Source organism: Octodon degus, unplaced genomic scaffold (assembly GCF_000260255.1).
Source record: "Octodon degus isolate 3935 unplaced genomic scaffold, OctDeg1.0 scaffold00227, whole genome shotgun sequence".
Classification (NCBI taxonomy): Eukaryota; Metazoa; Chordata; class Mammalia; order Rodentia; family Octodontidae; genus Octodon; species Octodon degus.
Genome location: NW_004524803.1, coordinates 1,798,322 through 1,816,410, shown reverse-complemented (window position 1 = coordinate 1,816,410; position 18,089 = coordinate 1,798,322). Strand labels below are relative to the sequence as shown.

Genomic DNA, 18,089 nt, shown 5'->3' with positions numbered 1-18,089 from the left:
TACCCCCTTTTCACTTTGCACATTTTTTTTTAAAATTTATTTTTTTATTTAGTGTGTGCGTGGCCAGCTCAGCCCACCAGGGGGCGGGGCTGGCTGGCGTGTGGTGCTGGGGGATTGAACTGCGGTCCCTGTGCTTTGCTTAGCTTAGCTTGTTCTAAGTAAGTGCTTTAGACCACTGAGCCATCTCACCAGCCCTGCACATATTTTTAAACTAGGTTTTTAAAAATATATTCTAATTTCACCTTTAATTTAAAAATTGGCATTTTGACGATCATTGTCATCCAGTGCTGAACTACTATATAACCTGGTAAATGCTCAAGTATTTGCTGAGTGAATGCTTTATAATCTGTTTGTTTATAGGGTCCCCCCAATATATTACTTTAGGTTGTTTGATAGCAAAAGGTAGTCATCATAAGACTTGTTAATTAAAGGACACAGATTTTAAATAGTTTTAATTTGTTCTTAGACTACATAGGACATTTCCCCATTTCCCCATAGTACTAGATTTGATAATAAGAATGTGTGTGTCCTGACAGTATCTCCTCATTTTCTGTTTGTAGCCTCATACGTGGAAATGCTTTTTATTTACTTTGGATGGTGGGCAGAGTTACTAAGATCTACTTCCCTTTTACCCAAAGGATCTCTCTGTCTCTGTCTCTCCCTCTCTCTCCCCAGCCCCCTCCCTCTCTCCCTCTCTCCTTCTGTCCCTCTCTTTCCCTCCCCATCTCCCTCCCTCCCTCACTCTCTCCCTCTGTCCCTCCTTCTCCCTCTGTTCCTCACTTTCCCCCTCCCTTTCCCCATCTCCCTCCCTCCCTCTGTCCCTCCCTCTCCCTCTCCTTCTCTCCCCATCTCCCTGCCTCCCTCCCTCTCTCCCTCCCTCCATTCCTCCTTTCCCCTCCCCCTCTCTCTACCTCTGTCCTCTCTCTCTCCCTCTTCTCTCTTCCCTCTCTCCCTCCCTTTCTGCTTCTCTCCATCCTTCCCTCTCCCCCTCTCCCTCTCTCCCTCCCTCCCTCCCCTTCAACTCCTCCCACTCCTGCAAAACAACTTATTAAGAAGAAATGCCATACAGAGTCCAGAGGCCTGGATTTGAGTCCTTGGTCCCACCATTGCCTATGACTGTAGTCAATTCTTTTTTGGTTTCCCTTCTGTTAACTGACACCAAGAACAGTCATACTGCCCTCATGGAATTGGAGAATAAGGTGGAATATGGTATTGGAAAGAGTTTTCTAAACTGTAAAGTGCCAGGCAAGTCGGGAATGAAATGAAACAAGTTCCTCTCAGCAGGAATTTGTTTTTTGGTTGGTTTTCACAATTGCAGTTTGGCAGGCTCCATATCAAGGCTGGAGGATTCTAACAGGTACAAGGTCTTGAATCTGCCTTCTTTCATCCATTCATGCCTTGCCTAAGTCCAAGTCCTCATCACCTTTGCTTTCTTGCTAGGGTCCTTGCGAGGATTTCCTAAACTGGGCTTTTGTGTTAGCAGGGTCTCATCACTGTGACTTCTCACCACTGCTGTCAGACTTGTCTCTTGACAGAGTTGTTTGTGTCACCTCCACAAAGTTATGTTTTTTTTAAAAAAAAATTTATTTATGTGGGGGGGGGGGCGGCCAGCTCAGCAGGGCTGGCTGGCATATGGTGCTGGGGGATTGAACCGCGGTCCCTGTGCTTTGCTAAGCTTGTTCTAAGTAGCTGCTTTAGACCACTGAGCCATCTCACCAGCCCTCCACAAAGTTATGTTGTTCAGCAGACGGAAGTTGGTTTCCACGGCCTCATTTACATGCTGGTCTAGCCTCATCCCCTCGCACTATTTCCATATACCTCTGTCTTCTGCCTCTGAGCTTTTCCCCCTGCTCTAGCATGATGGGGCAGAGTCTAAGTTCCTGCTGTGATTGTGCATATTTAGATCCTCAGCCTGGAAAGCTTGTTTTATTCTTTGAACTTGTATTCTTTCCAACTCAGCCCCAACATTGACTCCTCTGTGACTTGCACTCCCCAGGAGTGTTAGCTCTTATTTCTGTTCCCACAGAGATACGGTTCTTTCTTTAGACTTCGTATATTTCATTGTGTGAGCTCTTCAAGTACGGTACAGGATTGTGCTGTTTGCAGTAAGATAATGGAATATCCCACATCAGATGTATTGGGGTCAGTGATGGCCTCCACAGTGATATGTCCACTGTCGGAAGCCATTAAGTGGCATCCATTTTATAATAGTGTCAGCCGTTTTCTTAAGTTTCTATTCCCCTGCTGAGTTAAGTTTATGGTCCTTCTCACCTTGCCCGTTCCCCGTGAATCACGTGCTATGCCCCAGGGGTGGCACCTTCCCCCGTTTCCTAGATACCTGCTGACCCCCTAGAGCTGAGACTTCCTCATTCCTACACCCCCTATATATGCCCAGCACCTCCCCTGAATAAACGAGACTTGATGAGAATCCTGTCTTGTCTCCATTTCTTGTGTCTCCTGTCCCTTCCTATCCCCACTCCCCCTCTAGGGTCCTCGTTGACTAACCCATGGGACAGGACAGTCCATATCTAATTTCTAGAACTGTAAATGTGACCCTATTTGGAAGGAGTCTTTTTGAGAGAATTCAGGGGCTCATTCCATCATAATAATTCTGGTAATTTGTTACAGCAGACCTAGGGCACACATTCACAGGGTGCAGTGGGTAGAACATCGAACACCATGCTGATCACCGTCAGTACCATCATCACTTTTATCCCAGCTTTCTATAAGCAGTGTGTGTTCAGAAACTAGTAGTTAAATAAAAACACAGGTTTTGCCCATATACTTCTAGACATAATGGTGGTGGCATTGGTGAAAATTGTGTTTAAAAGTGGTATTGAAAAAAAACCCCACAAAGATAGATTCCCTTGTTAAGGTGTTTAGTTTCAAGTGTCTTTTTGTGTATTGGAATGAGGGCATTAGTGGATGTTTTAAATTATTTTGGAAAATATTTACTTATTTTAAATAAATTGTCCTTTTAGTGTAAAACTAATTTTGTACCAATGGAAATTATAATGACTCCCTCAAAATAGAAAAAAAATGTTTTTGGAAAGTTGAAGAGCAGTTATAGTTCTACCAATTAAAATAAATTACATCTTTTTGTCCTTAATAAAATGTTCATTAGCCAAGATTAATTTTATACTTTGTCTTAAAGTACCACTTAGAGAAGTACCTTGAGACAATAATTTATTCGAGTGTGCCACAGGGTATAGGGAAAACAAAATGTACAAATAATCATAAACCCAAACCGGATAGGTTATGAGTCTCTGTATATAAATCTTAGTTTGCCACTGGAAGTTAAGTCTCTGACCTAATTATTACCAATAAATTTACTGTGTAAATCAGTAAAATAACAATAAAAACTAGTATTAATTGAGTTCTTACTCTGAATTAGGCTCTGCTCCAGGCTTTTTGCATGAATTACATTATTTTGCTTTCAGTCACTCTGCTCTCTTACCTGTTCCCTTTACTCAAGAGGAAGCTGAAGCACAGTGTCATTGAGTAGCTCTCCCAAGGTCAGGACAGCTTCAGTAGTGGGGACTTAGTAGGTAGGGTGCATAGCGTCTGTCCTCTCCTGACTCAGTCTACCAAGCTAGCTTCTGATCCAACACAATTTAGAGTTGCACTGAGAAAAGAGTTTAAAGTTCAGTGTGCTTCCCTGCAGACTGGGGGGTGGGAACGTGCATTCTTCACACGCGCTGGCTGAATCTGACGTACTTTGAGATAACCCTGATCTGGTTACTACACAACCCACACAGCAGTTCACTTCACATTAAGGCTTATTGTTGCTGATTGTGTGCTGAAGCCAGATTACTCAGGGGGAGGCTATTAAAGATATACCTGTATCTAAACTTGTGCCTCCGTGCCTGCACTGCTAATCACATTTCTTTTGTAGGGAATGAGTAACAGGTCAGCCTCAGAGGGATTGTTTTCAAAGGAGTCCTTTCAGAATTGGCTATATTGACCTGAAGAAATTGTGAGGATGAATGTGAGAAAAAGCACAACAGAAAATATGTACCTTAATGAGGTTTTGTACATTTGGTTTCTGTTCATGAGAACATTTTAATGTAAATTGCGCTTCACAATAGAATAATAGTTTCATGATTTCAGTTACTCTGAATTTTGACTGTGGCCAAGGAGGGAATCTTCTCTTTTAAATTTAGTAAAAAAGCTGATCCATTTGTACTGCCAAGAACTTCATGTGTCTTTCAGAATATAAGGAAAACACTATGCTTTCAATTTTACTACCTCTGTATCTTATGCAACAAAAATACGTTTTTCTTTCTTCTAGGGAGGTCACAAGTCACACTGAGTGGAAAAGCACCCAGAGTTTTCTTCCGTTACAAACGAAATGAGTATTCCCATGCTGCTGCTGCTGCATCCTCACGGACGTTTCCTCAAAGGCCTTTTCCAGACACACTTCCATCATTACCGCTTCCCGTTTCACCCAAGTCCTCATCTCGGATCAGGAACCCCGTGTGCTCAGCCATTTCAGTCATGTGGGCTCCTTTGTGCAAAGTCGATGCTGCTGACAAACGGTCTGAGGAGGAAATTATGTGTACAAGCCACCTTAAAGGGCCACACAGAAGGACTTTCTGATAAAGAACAAAGATTTGTGGATAAACTTTATACTGGTTTAATCCAAGGGCACAGGGCCTGTTTAGCAGAGGCCATAACTCTCGTAGAATCTACTCACAACAGGAAGAAGGAATTAGCCCAGGTGCTTCTTCAGAGAGTATTAGTCCACCACCGAGAACAAGAGCAACTAAATAATGGAAAGCCACTAGCGTTTCGAGTGGGTCAGTCTTCTTTTCTTTTAATTCAGTAAATATTTTTCTAAATTTGATCTACTTTGAGAATAAGCCTAAATAGTTTGTAATCTAACTTTTTTTTTTCCTAGAGTGGATGGGTTTTAAATGTCATTAGTTTTGCAGATATTAATCTTGAGACATTAAAAAAATCGCCATACCTAATCAAACCAAGAATAGAGATATGCACAGAAATAACTGTTTATCAGTTAGGCCCTTTTTTCAGTAGTCCTGTTGAGTAGACAAAGTGAATTCCTGTTTTGTACTGTATCAAAAGTATAATTATCCTCATCACATTTCAACATGGAATTTCTTTGGCATTTCCTTAGTCTTCTATAGGCAAGTAACTTAAATATGTTTGAGGAGCAGGAATTCACCAAGGCAGTTTTGGGTGAAGTGAGAACATCCCATGGTGGTGAACCAGGTGATCTGAACCAACCCTTCTGCTAAAAACCACTTGAGATGGTGTTTGTAGTACAGAAAACTTTGTAAAAGTGGATATTATAATAGACTTGTATAACTTATTGCTGATACAAGGACCCAAACCTCCTGTCTTTTAGTGTAATAAATATCAGCATTTTAAAGATAATTTCAAAAGTAGCTCAGCTCATCAACTAGTATTTGTACCAGTTCACGTTCATCGCCCTCCTTATTCTCCCGCCCCCTGAGTACTCTAGGTGCTAGCAATCTTATGTGCTATAGGCAGAGAAAATAGCAACTTCCCAAGAGAAACCCCAGCTGTGATCAAGTGTCGTTCTCTAGGTTTTAGTGAATCTTTGAAGAGACCATGTTCACAAAATGTGGAGTTTACCCAGCATTTCACATGTAACTTCGCTGTGCTATTCTTGTTCTCCCAGCCTGCTCTTAGGAGGCCAGACAAACTTGCATCTTCATTGTAGTCAATTTATCACCATTATGAATAGAAGTGACACATGTTTATTTTGCATTTATAAAGGGCTTAAGACAGCAGCCTGCCCTGAGAATTGTAGTAAGGAACAAAGCCTGCCATGTACTTAATGAAATGCCTGTGTTTTATATACGTCATTGAATCACACATGCATCTTGTGCCATGTGTTTTATGCCACCCCCTGTTCTAAACATATTGCAAACATTAATTCATCTAATTCTTAACTTGTATAGAGAATGCTGAGACACAGAAAGAGGTCATGTAATTTGGCCAAGGTCATAGAACTTATAAGACCACAGAGCCCATAGGAGTTCTAGCAGAACTAGAATAGGAACCAGCTGACTGGCCTAAGGTTTGCTTTCTTCTTACCCACTACACTGGGCTCTCCAGGTAGGGTGCTTTTCTGCCTGTCTTACCACAGATCTTTTTTTTTTTTTTTCTTCTTCAGGACTTTGGAAAAAATATTAATGAGTCTTTGAATTCTGAGTGAGATAAAGAAAAAGATGATTTTTCAGAAATAGAAAATCACTTGATCACTGGGAGTATTGAGTTGTTTTTCCAGTGGGCAGATAAAGTAGACAGAATTGGGGCAGGTGGAATAATTATACATCATGATGAAAGTTGGTTAGCTGTAAAAATTCAGCACATTAAAACATAGGCAATGAAGTGTGTCCAAAAAAAACATTGCGGCAAAAAAGAGCACTGCACATTTTGTAATTTTTAAAAGTGAACTTTGTAAATAAGATCTCAGAATTGTTTCCTTTCTATCTCCCCATCATTTAGAAATTAAAGAGATGGATTTTCACTTACTGTTTTATTAGGACATGTTAAAATATATTGATGATGGTTTTAATAAATTAGGGGAAGCAGAAGATAGTTTAATGTATTATTCAGTAAAACTGATCATAGTGCTGAGTTCATTCATTCCATTAAATTAGGAGATCTCCTTTCATTGTAGGGTTGTCTGGACCCCCTGGTGCTGGAAAATCAACGTTTATAGAGTATTTTGGAAAAATGCTCACTGAGAGAGGGCATAAATTATCTGTGCTAGCTGTGGACCCTTCTTCTTGCACTACTGGTGGTGAGTACAGCTAATCCTTTTATAATCGCAGGGCTGGTGGGCAATACATGTCCCAGTTTAGTGATAATTTGCAGTTGGGTGAGCTTGGCTAGTTGAGTTTGGTCTGACTGCAAGAAGGGAGTTCTGCACAGGGAGGTGAAATCCGAGGAGCCTTTGGGAAGCAGTGGACTCTGCAGAGGAGGCCAGCTTGTGGGTAGCTCAGTGGGTCGAGAACTAGGAGAGCAGGAGACAGAAGTTGAAGGCCATCACAGGCAAGTTGTGCGTGCATGTCGTTCAGCAGCTGTGCCGTGCTCCCATCAGTTTCCTCATGTTGTAATATCTCTTGTCTTAGCTTTAAAGACCCTGCTGCTATTTACAACTTGTCACCTGTTTATATAATATGTCTAGCTAAAGAGAAAGCTCTTAGAGGGACCATGTAATATATTGCTATTCCCCCTACAGCACTTACCAGAGTGCAGTGTGCACCACACGGCGTTCAGCAATTACTTACCGATCTGAGGTCATGCAATCACTCAAGCTTAATTCGCAGCTCATCAGAGACAAAATGAATATAAACTTTGTTTCCCTGAGGATCATTTAAAGAAAACATAAAGCATTCTATATGAATACTCTGGTTTTTCTTCTCTCACCCTCTGTATGATTTAAGCTTCTCATATTATGGTTATTCACTCGCTTATCAAGTCTTGAGTGCCTTCTGTGGGTGAGGCATTATGCACAGAAGGTACTGTGCTAGGAAATGATGAAGAAGACAGTGCTCTTGGCCGTAAGGGCCCCGTGTCTGCGAAGAAAACAGAGAGGTAAACATAAGCGTCCTGACGTAGCATGGGTTGTGAAGGGGGAGTACCGGGAGCCCCTTTTGGTTTGCTTACTGTGGCACTCTGCAGGATGGAAACATATTTTACGGGCCTTACATCAAAAGAGGTAGACAGAAATTATTCTTAGTATTCACTAAGAAATCTAACTTGTAGCACTCAAAAGTTTTTGATTTACTATATTAAATATCTTAACTAAATAAAATTTATACCCATAAGGTTCAAGCATAAATCCATGCCAAAGTGTTGTCTAATTTGTTAAAGGTAAATGCTTTAATGAAGGATTTTAAAAATGTGATTCTCGGCCGACCAAATAGCTCAGCAGATTAAAGCACCTGCAAGCAGGTGCAGGGGCCGGGGATTTGATCCCCAGGCCTGCGTTGCTGGCCCTGCTCCCAGGGTGCACTGGGACGGTGATTAAGACTGGGCATGGTGGCATGCACCTGTAATCCCAGCTCTTGGGGGCCGGGGAGATGGCTCAGTAGAATAAGCGCTTCCCTGGCAAGTGCAAGGGCCTGAGTTCAATCCCCAGTTCTGCAAAAAAAATGTGATTCTCATTTCTCATGTAGGTATGTAGAAGAGGCCTTTCACCCTCTACCTTCATAATAGTTTAGAATATTTTCAATAGAAAAAAAAAAACAATAGCTCGAGGGGGTGCAGTTTATAGCCAGAATATAATAAAACAGTCTAGACTAAAGTTTCTTGCTGCATGGTTCCTGATCTTTTCAAGCCAGAAGTGAGGACCTCTTTCTCAGAGTAAGAAATGCATAGACTTTGAAAGAGAAAAATACACACGAAGATAAACAGGATACTCTAAATATAAACCTTGTTACAACATTATACACATGTAGGAATCAGCACTAAATTAAAGTTTGAGGAGCACTCGTTTTTTGAACCCTTCCTAAGGGTCTGCAGTTTTGGATTCACTGGCAGAGACAATTATATGGGAGAGTAATTTCCTAATGCATAGTTCAGTGTGATAGCATCTACAGGATAATAGTTTGAAGTACAGCTTTAGCAGATTGGGGACTTCCACAGAGGTGATTTCATGCAGAAAATTACTTTCATAAAAACATTTATGTGAAATAAATAAAGCAGGTGAAGTGCGAGGTTGGTGTAAGCTGTGAAATTGGAACTTGCGAGTGGACTCCGAACAGGAGCTCCGAGAAAAGAGCACATCTTTAGGCAGTTTTCAATCTTTATCATCAGTTTTATTTGTGAAAAATAGCCCCTCGGCAGAGTGAAAATAAATATTCAGTGACAATGGCACCACACCTTCTCATGTAGTTCTGTGGCTACAGCAAAGTAGGAAGAGGTAGAATTAGCTCCAGAGCTTTCTTTCTTCTAGAATTTGGAGGTGTTGATGTTTGCAAAAAGGCTGAAACAGACTAGAAATTTTAGCGAGTTCCATTCCATGGTATTAAATTAAATGCCTACTGTGAATGCTTTTCTAGCATCCCATGTGCAGCATCTGTAAGACAAGGTTGTATAGCTGGAGGAAAGAGACTTACTTGAAAGCACGATTCCTGAACCTTCTGGGGCCAACTGCTTCTTTGCTGTGGGTGCCTGTCCTGTAAATTGAGGGAGGCTTAGCAGCACCCCTGGCCTCTATCCAGTAGGTGCCAGTAGCATCCCAGCCTCCTTGGTGACAAGTAAATATGTCTCTAGACATTGCCAAATTTCCAGGGAGGAGGAAGAAAATTTGTCCTTGGTTGACAATCACTGTGTGAAATAAATGAGACAGATAGATATGAAATCCAGAAGTCTGCTGTATGAACAGTGCTGCCTCCATTCACATGACTTGCTTTATCTTCTGGGGAGGCTCCCATATTGCCAACTAGCAAAGTATTAGAAGCAGCAGCCTAGAAGGGCAGCTTCAGGAGGCATTGGCAGTGTTTACTTAAGACTGAGAAAATGTCATTTGTACAAATAAATGAGTGGGGAGTGGAGAGTAGTGATAGAAAGGGGAGGGATACCAAGTTCTCTCCTGGCCTTCAGGGTGCTGGCGGATTCCCTAGCACTTGCTGTACTATAGAAATTCCCAGAGATGGGCACGGGATAAGAAACTTCCAGGAAGAGCATATGAAGGAGAAAGGACGTTGGCCGATCTTTTTTTTTTTTTTTTTTTTTTTTGTATCAGGATTGAACTCAGGACCTTGCACTTGCTAGGCAAGCACTTAAGCTGCTGAGCTATCTCCCTGGCTCCTATAGCTGATCTTTGTAAGACAGTTAAATTTTGTGTTTTAGTTATTAACAGATGTCAAAGTAAATGTTCTATTCCTAGTATATAGTTACATTTGAATCTCACAATGGCTCAGTATCCTTGTGGTGTAACTGAGGAAAGGAAGGGTTCCACATAGGCAAAGTGACCTCCCCAAGTCAAATAGTCAGGAATGGTGGAGGTAGGATGCAGACCGTGGGCTTCACGCTTGGAAAAGTAGCAGTGAGGAAACAGAAGAGAGACCTCTAGTTTGAGAATGCAGAAGGAAGGAAACCACACACCAGCGTTAAAATGGCAGTAAAGGAACCACCACAGAGGACTTGGAGAATTGGTTTGGGGCTGGAAGAAGGGCACAGTTGGGTGGGTAAGGTAGGGCTGGGTTTTCAGGGCCTTCTGTACTAGACTGAAGGATCTAGTGTTGAATCCCTAGTAAGTGAGATGCCTTTATAGGTCTTAAGAGTCTTGGAATGTTATATTAATCCAAAATGATTAATGAGTTGGAGGAATGCTCAATAATGTGAAATACAGCTTGAGATTTTCAGGGAAATGTCATAAGGCAAATCCCCTTGGAAGTGGCTAATTGATAATTTGTCCTTACAACCATTCCATGATTACAAAATGTAACTATGTGTTTCAGGATCACTACTAGGTGATAAAACTCGAATGACTGAGTTATCAAGAGATATGAATGCATACATCAGGCCATCTCCTACCAGTGGGACTTTAGGAGGTGTGACAAGGACCACAAATGAAGCCATTCTGCTGTGTGAAGGAGGGGGTTATGACATCATTCTTATTGAAACTGTAGGTGAGTTTATTCTATTTTATAAAATATGAAATAGTATTGTAATGGATGCTATATAAGGAGGAGTGACACCTATTTTCATTGCGTTCATTCGGCAGACTTACTAAATGTGTAATTAGGTACAAGACATTTCCCCAGGCTCCTTAGGAAATACTGGTTTATAGGATACAGTTCTTAACATCAAAGAGCTTATTTAAAGGGTAAAAATAAGCTGTGTGTCTGGATAACTGTTACATAAAATGGTATTTTATACGTGGCAGCTTCTTGAGAGCAGTAGCTTTAGGGTGACCTATGCAAGCAAAACACAATGCCTATTTTGTGTGAGCACATTTAATATGGCTGCAGTATTTCTTAGGAAAACTAAGGGAGTTGCGTATCTTTGGATTATGTGGCTATAGAGAGGTACGCTGGTTCACGAACTCATTTCTTTCCACAGTTCTAGTCAAAATTTATTCCATGCAACTGAATTGCAGGATACTACTGTATTTTATTCCATGTTTATATCCTTAGTGCATAACTGCATGTAACAAAGACACTGAAACAAAACCCCCAAGGAAACCCCCAAGTAGTCTTGTTATACTACCATGTGATAGGTAGTACAGCCTACCTCAGATTTGACAGAATCAGTTCAGGCTTTGTAGAGGACACAACATCTGAACTCGGTTTTGAGGGAAGAACTGGTGTTAAAAGTGTGGGGTGAAGGCCTTTTGCAGAGACACGGAGTGAGACAATGTAGCTTACTCAGTAGCGAAGCTGGCGGCAATTCTTAGAGCAGGATTCTATGAGGGAGATGGGTCGGAGCAGTTGCCAGGGCCAGCGTGTTGAGGGATTTATATGCTGTGCCAAGGAGTTTAGTGTTTGCACCAAAGGAGTGGGCAGCCACTACAGAACACAGAGGAGAGTGAGCAAAGCAGGTACATGTTTTGGGAAAGTCTCTGGCAACAGAAAATAGAGTAATGAGAAGAATAGCCAAAGACAGGGAAGCCATTAAGAAATGTTGACTAGAAAGAAGAGATGGCAGAGCTCTGAACCCGGCAGAGGACATGAGACAGGCTAGAAGAAAACACTGAGGGTATATGGCAGGACTTCATCTTGGTGAGATGTAAGGGATGAGGTCGCCTGGTGTGCTGGTGCATGCTTGTAATCTCAGCACTGTAGAAGGCTAAGGCAGGAGAGTCCTAAGTTTGAGCCCAGCATGGGCAAATTAGTGACTTAGTAGGACCCTTTGCTGGAGATGTGGCTCATTGTAAAGGGGTTGCATTCAATCTTACATATTGCAAAAAAGGGAGAGAAAGTGCATTGAAGATAATAGATAATGCCACAGGAAGCAGGACTTGGAGAGGGGAAAATAATGAGAGTTCAATTGTGAATATATTAAGTGCAAAATAAGTATCTAGGTGATGGTGTGTCTTGAGAAACAATTGAGAAAAAAAGGTACAGACTACAGTTACCAATGTAACCCATAGTGTGGTACCTCCAGATCAACTGAGAAAACTCTGGGGCAAAAGATAGCTACATTAGCTTGCTAGGGACACATAATAAAACACTACGGACCATGTGGCTTAAACCAAAGAATTTTATTTTCCCACAGTTCTGGAAGTCCAGGGCTAAGGTGTCTGCAGGAAGGCTTTCTTCTGAGACCATGTTCCTCGGTCTGCAGATGGCTTCTCCCCCTGCCACGTCACACGTGGGTGTTTCTCTATGCCCATGCTGCCCTGGCATCTCCCCCTCTTCTAGAAGCTCCTGGTCCTGTTAGATCCATACAGAGTCATCTGATTTCTTTAGCAGCCCTTTCTCTAAATACAGTCACAGTGAAGATTAGGGTTTCAACAGAGGAACTGGAGAGGCAGGGACAGACATAATTTAGTCTCCAATGAGAGCATGAACTTAGATTCAGAAACCACCATTTGGTAGGGAGGAGTGAGCAGGGGAAATAGTACTATCAAAGGTAAAAACAGCATAAACATACAGCATGTGGGCTGGATGCTAGCTCAGTGGTAGCGCACTTGCCTGGGCTGCTCAAGGCCTTGGGTTCCAGGCCTAGCATGGCAGTAAATAAAACAGTAGCAAAAACAACATAAGCTGTGTTACCTGGAAGTTGTATTTGCTACAAGAGGATATTTTCTTAGAAGTAAAAAAATCTGCTTTTTGTGTAGTCTCTCTTCAAAGCACTTAGTTTCCATCCTGGAGGTAGTTCCTGATTAAAAGACAGCTGATGAAGCTGTGATGGAAACATCTCTTTTGCCAGCCGAGGTGGTGCATGTCTGTAATCCTATCAGGAGGCCGAGGCAGGAGGAGCACCATGCATTGAAGGCCAGCCTGGGCTACATAGTGAATTCAGTGCCAGCATTACTACACGTGGGGACCATGTCTCAAACAAACACACAAGCAAATCTCTGTTGTAGGTAGAAGGAAGGCAGGAGTAGGTAGAACAGGTGCACCCAGCAGCTGGGTTGGCTCCTTGAATGGACTCTCCTGGAAACCCCATCTAATGATGTGCTTTCACTCATGACTCACTGCCAATGAAAGGGCACCTGTGAGCGCGGTCTCTCGTGGTACCCTGACATCCCAATGAGATTGGAGTAAGGAAATAGGGAAGACACTGCATGAGCACCGAGGAGCCTCGGGAGGAGAGCCTTTCCAGAGCACTTTCAGAGGAGCAGGGGATGTGGAAGCCAGATCTAAGTGTGGTAAAAGTAAGGAGAAGTGGACTGAAGGAGCACAGGTTCCTTTTCTCCAGAAATTTGACTATAAAGAGAAGGTGAGGAATATGGCGATGCTGGAAGAAACTTGTGAGGTGTTGTATTGGGCAGGGTTCTACTTAGAGAAACAGATATAATATAAGAACAGATACTAACACAAGATACACACTGTATAAGGAATTACAAGTCTGGCTTATGACAGTCAGCCGCAGAGTCAGATGAGAGAGCATGCAGAGGGGTCTGCACACCCCAGCCTGAAGAATTCAGTCCCAAGGCCTGAAGCTCACTGCTGTGCTCTGTGCAAGTCTCTATCCGTCAGCTAATGGGTCTGTGACAGAAGACTGAAGAGTCTGCGATGGACGCTAAAGAGTCTCTAACGGAAGGTGAAGAATACAAGCTGGAGGCTGAACAGTCTGTGCTGCAAGCCAGGTGATGAAGTCCAAACCAAATGCGAAGACTGAAGTTCCTCTGACGAAGTGGAACCTTGATTCCTTCCTCAGCCCCTTTGTATGGTCTCTTTGTGCTGAGTCCCTCTGGGGCAGGCCTATTGTGCCCTAGGGTGGAACCAATCGCATCCCATGATGGGCCCTCATCTTATAGGGAGGAACCAATCCATGCCCCAGGATGGGCCCTCATCTTATAGGGAGGAACCAATCCATGCCCCAGGATGGGCCCTTTGCGACCTAGGGTGGAACCAGTTGTGCCCCAGAGCAGGACCTCCACGAGCCAGAAACATGCCCATCCAGCCAAGATGACACAATGTATCAACCACTACAAATGTTATCTAGTTGGGCTTCAATATAAGGGAGACTTGGGCAATGTATAAAGCCTGCTGAAGGACAAGAACCAGGAGTCAAGGGAGAAGTTCAAGAAGAGCAAGGTCACAGAAAGAGGAAGGAGTGTTTCCTTTTGTAGCCTTCCTGCACCAGGACTGTAGGTGAGGCTGTGAGGCTGGGTTGGTGTTGGTGTCTGTGTGCAGAGCAGACAGGGAGATGGTGAGGAAGCACTTTCCTTATGTCCTCTGTGAAGTAGATGCCAAACTTAGGTGGTCATCATCCAATGGGAGTCAAGGGAGGGAGGGTGAATGTGTGTAATGGCTGCTGCGACAAATGGGAGAGGAAGCTGCCTGAGGACGTTTAAGGGGCTGGAGTTTACTAAGAAGCAAGGGAGATGTGCCAGATGCAGGAGACCACGGTCCTTAGAGCCATCTGTCTACAGCCAGTGATTTCTCCAGCATGCTTCAGGAGGAGAGAGTGCATGTAATTGTGCTGATCCTTCGTGTGGTTTGCAGGATGGGATTAAGGGTGGAGAGGCAAAAAGGATAAAAGTATTGGCAGGGTGGATTTATCTTACATTATAGTCATAACGTTCATAATAAAAGGGAATCCAAAAAAGAGCCTTTATAGTAAGAAGTGGGTGGAGGTCTCTCCCATACCCATGTAGTCCAAGAAGTGGCCTAGTGGTAAAAAAGGAAGGAAAGATAACTGGTTTAATGGGAGGTGAGAGAGTGACATCTAATAAATTCTCCAGAGGAGGAGTATTTTGGTTTAAATGTATCTGCCAAAAGTTCCTGTATCAGAAAATTAATCACCAAATTCCTTTTTCAATAACATTTGGCGATGGGGCCTGTGTAAGGTAATTAGGATTAGAAGAGGTAATGAAAGTGGGACCCTCAAGATGACCTGAGATTTTAAGAAGAAGAGAGACCAAGACTGCCATGCTTGCTTGGTTTCGCCTCATGATCCATCCATGTTGTGATGTAGCAAGAAGGCCCTTACAAGGTGCAGAGTAGATGCTGGTGCTGCGCTCTTGGACTTCCGGGTCTCCGGAACTGTCAGCAGAATCTTTTATAAATTACCTGGTTTCAGGTACTTGGCTATAGCAACAGAAAATGGCCCGAGGCATGGAGTGTTTAAATGAGTGAGTGTGTGACCATGAGTGTGAGTGGATGAAACAGAATGGAAATGACAGTCAGGGAAGTTGAGGAAGTGTCATCACTGTGACTACTTTAGACTACAATTGTGATTTAACATTTCAGGTGTGGGCCAGTCGGAGTTTGCTGTTGCTGACATGGTTGACATGTTTGTTTTGCTGCTGCCACCAGCAGGAGGAGATGAATTACAGGTAATTTTTTGTTCCTCCCCCACCCCACCTACAAAATAGAAAAGGTACAAATTTCTAGCATTGTGTTTTCATAAATTAAGTTAAAATACTGTAAGGAAGCATCACTCACATTGTGATGTATATCACACATCACAAAATACCTGTGTCAAAGGTAGATTTTTTTTTAAAATTTAAAAATTTTTAAAAAGATTACAAATTAGAGTTAAAACAGGGACCAGCCAGATAGCTCAGTGGACTAAAGTGTCTGCTTAAGCAGAGCGCAGTGGCCAGGGTTCAATGCCCAGCATGCCGTGTCACCTGGGGAACACTGAGACAGCGATTGAGACTGGGCGTGGTGGCGCACCCCTGTAATCCCAGTGCTTGGAATGCTAAAAACAGGAGAATCACTGTGAGTCCGATCTATATAGCGAGACCCTGTAGACCCTGTAATAAATACATAAAAAAGAAATTAAAACAAAAAAATTACAAGTGATACAGAATTTCACTTAAAGTAACATGAATTTCACAGTATTTGTTGTAATGCATAGTGTTGTCTTCCAACCAGTTATTCATATTATTAGATATATGCATGTAAAATTGGAAGAAGAAAGAAAAAAAAAAAAAGAAATGTGTAAGAAATTAGGAAGAGAAAAAGTATAAACAATTGAAAAAAGGAGATAAAACAAATTATTATCTGTCTCTCTCCATAGACTAGCAGAAATTCACAGTATAGTTGTCCAAGCCATCCTGCTTACATGCATAGATAAATCTCTTTCCCTCACTCCTTCTCAACTCAGTAATGCTTCCATTTTAAATAAGTTCATTCCCTTTTTCCACTATCTATTGTAACCTTCAGATTCCATTTTGCTCTTTCAGGTTTTCACACTAAGAAACAATACCATGTTTGCATATGTGGATGTGATTTATTTCATTTCAAAGTATATTCTTTAGTTACATCCATTTACCAACAGAAGACTCTGATTTATCCTGTTTTATAGCTGAATAATACTCCCTTGTGTAAAAATGCATCTTCTTTATCCATTCTTCAGCTGATAGACATTTGAATTATTTCCAGGATTTAACTATGACAAGTTGCACAACTATGAACATGGGTGCACATGGTGGAATAAGATTTTCAGTTCTTCTGGAAAAATATCTAGGAGGAGAGAAGCTGGCTTGAATGGGATCTCCAATCCTAGCTTTTTAAAGAATCTCCACACTGATTTCCATAGTGTTGTACCAGTTTGCACTCCCACAAACAGTGGAGAAAGGTTCCTTTTTCTCCACAGCCCGTCCAGCATTTGTTATTGGCTGACTTCTTGATGTTAGCATTCTTTCTGTGGTGAAATGGAACCTCAGTGTTATTTTAATTTGCATTTCTCAAAGAACCAAAGATGTTGAACATTTTTTCATATATTTACTTCCCATTTGTATTTCTTCCTCTGAGAAATGTGTATTCATCTCTGATGCCCATTTTTGGATTGAGTCTTTGAATTTGGGGGTCCTGATTTTTTTACTTCTTTATATGTTCTAGATAGAAGGCCTTTGTCAGAGAGACAGATAGCTATAATTTTTTCTGAGTTTATGGGTTTTCTTCATACTCTGTTGATTTGTTTTGAAGTGTAGAAAGTTTTCAAGAAGATGAGATCCCAGTTGTTGATTCTTTGAAGTATTTCCCATGCAGTTTGGTTTTTGTTCATGTACTCTCTATCCCTATGTCTTTAAGATTTCTGCCTACATTTTCCTCCAGAGGATTTAGTGTTTCTGTTTTAATATTTAAGTCTTTGATCTATTTTCACTGTAGGTTTTTACATGGTGATAGGCATGGAACTAGTTTTAGCCTTTGGCATATGGAAAGCCAGTTTTTCCAGCAACATTTATTAAAGAGGCCATGTTTCTTCCTGTAAACATGTTTGGCACTTTTATCAAAGATAAGGTGGCTGAGGGCTGGCCAAATAGCTCAGTAGATTAAAGCACCTGCAAGCAGGCACAGGGGCCGGGGGGGTTAATCCCCAGGCCTGCCATGCCAGCCCTATACCTGAGGTACACTGAGACAGCAATTGAGACTGGGTGTGGTGGTGTGTACCTGTAAGCCCAGCATTTGGGAGTCTGTAAACAGGAGAATCACTACGAGTCTAATCTAGTAGTGAGACCCTGAACACCCTGTAGACCCTTCTCAAAAATCAGGAAAAAAAAATAAAATAAGGTGGCTGAGTGTGTTTGTAGTTGTGTCTTCATTTTCTAGTCTGTTCCATTGATCCTCAGGTCTTTCTCAATGCCAGTACCATGCTGATTTTATCACAGTAGCTTTATAGTATAATTTCAGGTCAGGGATTGTGATAGCTTCTACCTTTCCTCTGTTTCCCAGGATTGCTTTTGTTATTCTGGGTTTCTTCTGGTTACAAATGAATTTGACAAAAGTTTTCTTTAGCTCTCTGAGATATACTAATGGTATTTTAATTGGGATTGCATTGAAGCTGTGTTACCATTTTGGGAGTATGACCATTTTCACAGTGTTGGATCTTCCCATCCAGGAGCATGGAATATTTTTCATTTTTCAAATCCTCTTCAATGTATTTTCTCAGAATACTGTAATTTTTACTGTAGAAATCTTTTATATCCTTTGTGAGATTGATTCCTAAGTATTTCT

General features: G+C 41.9%; 1 protein-coding gene across 3 annotated transcripts in view; it reads left to right on the top strand.

Moving 5' to 3' along the window:
- The window catches only part of Mmaa (methylmalonic aciduria (cobalamin deficiency) cblA type), a 29,799-nt gene that overhangs the window by 6,994 nt on the left and 4,716 nt on the right, over nt 1–18,089 (top strand). For all 3 annotated transcript variants that reach the window (XM_004645451.3, XM_023705746.1, XM_023705745.1), the window contains exons 2-5: nt 4,292–4,799; nt 6,674–6,796; nt 10,467–10,637; nt 15,375–15,460. In XM_004645451.3, the coding sequence (XP_004645508.2) occupies nt 4,352–4,799; nt 6,674–6,796; nt 10,467–10,637; nt 15,375–15,460 (828 nt within the window). In that variant the 5' untranslated portion in view covers nt 4,292–4,351. The remainder of the gene's footprint in view (nt 1–4,291; nt 4,800–6,673; nt 6,797–10,466; nt 10,638–15,374; nt 15,461–18,089) is intronic.